The following is a 2,623-nucleotide window of genomic DNA, read 5'->3' as shown; positions in this document are numbered from 1 at the left end:
CGCCCTGCTGCTCCCTCGCGCGCAGCCTGTCCTCCGCCGCACGCCCACCAGCAACAGCCTCTACACCGACAAGAAGAAGCCCTGCTTCTATCTCTGCAACCACCGCTCGTGGGCCGACTTCACCCTGGACTCGCTGTTGACCGCCGGCGGTACCTATATCTCGCGCTACGGGGTCATCCTGGGTGTCCCCACGCCGATTCTTTACAGCTACCTGGCTGGTGCGTGTGTCACTGAGATTGTGCCGCGCCGGGCATTCCCTTCCTCGGTGTTTGCTGACCCCTCGACCCGCTGACCCATCGGCCCAGGCTCCATCATCCTGTTCAACCGCCGCCCGGGAATCGACCGGAACTGGCTGACCAACCATGTCAAGGCCAACTGGGACCTGCACCCGGAGTCCGGCATCATCGTCTACCCCGAGGGCACCCGTAACCTGCGCAACCACTCGCTGCCGCTGAAGCGTGGCCTGCTGGAGTCGGCCTTCCGCCTGGGCGCCCCTTGCCAGGTGGTCATTGCCATTGGCAAGGATCGTGTACGTCCGCACATCTCTGCGCACATGCATGCCCTCCGGCGTTCCTGTCCACCGGTGGATCGGCACATGTGCTGTCACTCGCATCTGCATTTGCATTTGCATTTGCATTTGCATTTGCATTTGCACTTGCATTTGCACTTACACACACACACACACACACTTACCCCCTCCCCCCCGCCCCCCACGCTCAATCGTTCAATGGACACTGACTTTTCCCGCCTTCCCCCGGCCGATTGCAGCTCTTCAACGAGAAGGCCCTCACCTTCCACCCGGGCTCGCAGATCACCGTGCACTACGGCCCGGTCCTGGACCCGACCCCCTTCGCTGACCCGGCCTTCGAGCCGCCCATGGCCAGTGGCGATGAGGAGAAGACCATGGAGCGCCGGCGCCTGGAGGCCTGGTATGCCCATGTCCAGCAGGCCTGGGACGAATGCTGGGACGTGGCCCAGAAGACCGATGACATTGATGCGGAGTTCTTCGCCAAGCAGGCCAAGGCCGCCCCCCGGCAGAGCGCCGACCGCGACGACATGCCGCCCGGCGGGTCGAAGCCCTTCACCGGCCCCTTCTACCAGCCGATCACCGACAACCTCCGTCGGTGGGTGTCGCCCGTCCCCGCCCGGGCCAATGCCTGGCGCGCGGTCCTCCTCGGCGCCGTGGGCCTTGGATATGCTCTCTGGTTCCGCTGAGCGGGCAGTCCCCTTTTGTGTTGGCTCCCCCCTCCCCCCCCCCTCTCAAAGGGCCCATGTCTCCTCCTCGGTGCGTGCGCCTCACTCGGCCGGTGTCTTCAACCGTCCTCGGTGTGCCCTCCAAGTCCGGGCCACCGGCGGGTCGGCCGTTCGCCCCCAGCGCGATCTGCTTGCGCACATGCACATAGAAAAGGCGGAGCCCTGTACCCCCCCCCCGCCCCCCGCCCCCCATGGCGAAGTCTCGGCACGGGTCCGAGAGGTGGAGCCCGGCAAGACACAGGCCACTGGGCGAGGAGGCAAAAAATGGCAACCAAAAATGCAATACACGCGCATTCTCCCCGGTGGTCTGTCCGCCCATGGGCATGTGGATCCTCGCAAGAGAGAGAGAGAGAGAGAGAGAGAGGCAGAAGCTGATGTGTGTATCCCTGCTGGGCGGTGGGGCGTTGTTATTGTTTTCCTGCCTCCCAAGGGGCGGGAGGTGGGACCTGGCACCAGGCTGGCACCAGTCACCGAGGGCAAGGAGGGGGGCCAGACAGGCAGGCGAGCGAGGGGGGGGGGGGGGGGAGCAGAGCAGGCAGCCAAATGGCCAGGCGTTTACGCCAGCGCCGGGTGCACTCCTCACCGGGGTGGCATCATCTGGCCCTGGTGGTGGTGGTGGTGGTGATGGTGCAAGTGGTGATGGTGCGGGTGCTGGTGGTGCGGATGCCCGAGGGCCTGGCCCATCGGCTGCATCGGCACGCCGCCGGCGCCGGCCCCATACGGAGACCGGCCCTGGGCGGCAGCCTGGGCGGCGGTCTGGAACTCCCGGTCGCTGACGAGCGGCACCACCGCGGTGTCCACCAAATCCACAATGATGCCCATGTTGGCCCACTGGGCCGCGATGACGGTCACCACGAAGAGCGGCGGCCGGGAGGAGCCGGAAGTGGCCCCGGCGCCGGAGCTGGGGCTGCTGCCGGGTCCGGGCTTCTCGGCGGCCAAGCCGGCCGGAGTGGCGCCGACCGGCGGGGCCGCCGGCCGGGGGGGCTGCACGACGCGCTGGGCAATTTGCATGCCGCCCCAGGGCCCGGCCCGATCGGCCCCGAGGTCCACCTCGGCCGCGGCCACAGCGGCTGTCGAATGGCCGGCCGGCGAGAAATCCCCCCCGGCCGAGGGGATCTCCGGCGGCTGGGCCGTGGCGCCCAGCTGCGCCGGGTCCATGGCCGACGGCGGTGGCCGCGGGGAGCGCGTGAATGCAAACAGCCAGGAGCAAGTCCCGGCGATCTTGGCCGGCAGGCGATGGATGTACTCGGCCGATGAGGCGGCCGCCGTGGCCAGGGCCGAGGAGGCGGTCGCCGGGTCCACGGCCAGCGTATTTTTCGAGGAGTTCGTTTGCCGGGGGTCGGTGGCTGGGCAGTGGAAGGGGGGGCGG

At 67.9% G+C, this 2,623-nt stretch overlaps 2 protein-coding genes across 2 annotated transcripts in view; one reads left to right on the top strand and one right to left on the bottom strand.

Moving 5' to 3' along the window:
- H696_04584 (hypothetical protein) overlaps window positions 1-1,215 on the top strand; it is a gene marked incomplete at both ends in the record, with an annotated part of 1,732 nt that extends 517 nt beyond the window's left edge. The window contains 3 exons of the mRNA XM_009498466.1: window positions 26-218; window positions 306-529; window positions 769-1,215. Of these exons, the coding sequence (XP_009496741.1) occupies window positions 26-218; window positions 306-529; window positions 769-1,215 (864 nt within the window). The remainder of the gene's footprint in view (window positions 1-25; window positions 219-305; window positions 530-768) is intronic.
- A 618-nt stretch (window positions 1,216-1,833) lies between these two features.
- The window catches only part of H696_04583 (hypothetical protein), a gene marked incomplete at both ends in the record, with an annotated part of 2,163 nt that continues 1,373 nt past the window's right edge, over window positions 1,834-2,623 (bottom strand). Inside the window, one exon of the mRNA XM_009498465.1 lies at window positions 1,834-2,600. Coding sequence (XP_009496740.1) covers window positions 1,834-2,600 — 767 coding nt within the window. The remainder of the gene's footprint in view (window positions 2,601-2,623) is intronic.

The sequence above is a fragment of the Fonticula alba genome (assembly GCF_000388065.1).
Source record: "Fonticula alba strain ATCC 38817 unplaced genomic scaffold supercont2.7, whole genome shotgun sequence".
In the NCBI taxonomy this organism is placed as follows: Eukaryota; order Rotosphaerida; family Fonticulaceae; genus Fonticula; species Fonticula alba.
The sequence above is the reverse complement of the archived record's forward strand: the minus strand, read 5'-3'. Positions and strand labels throughout refer to the sequence as shown.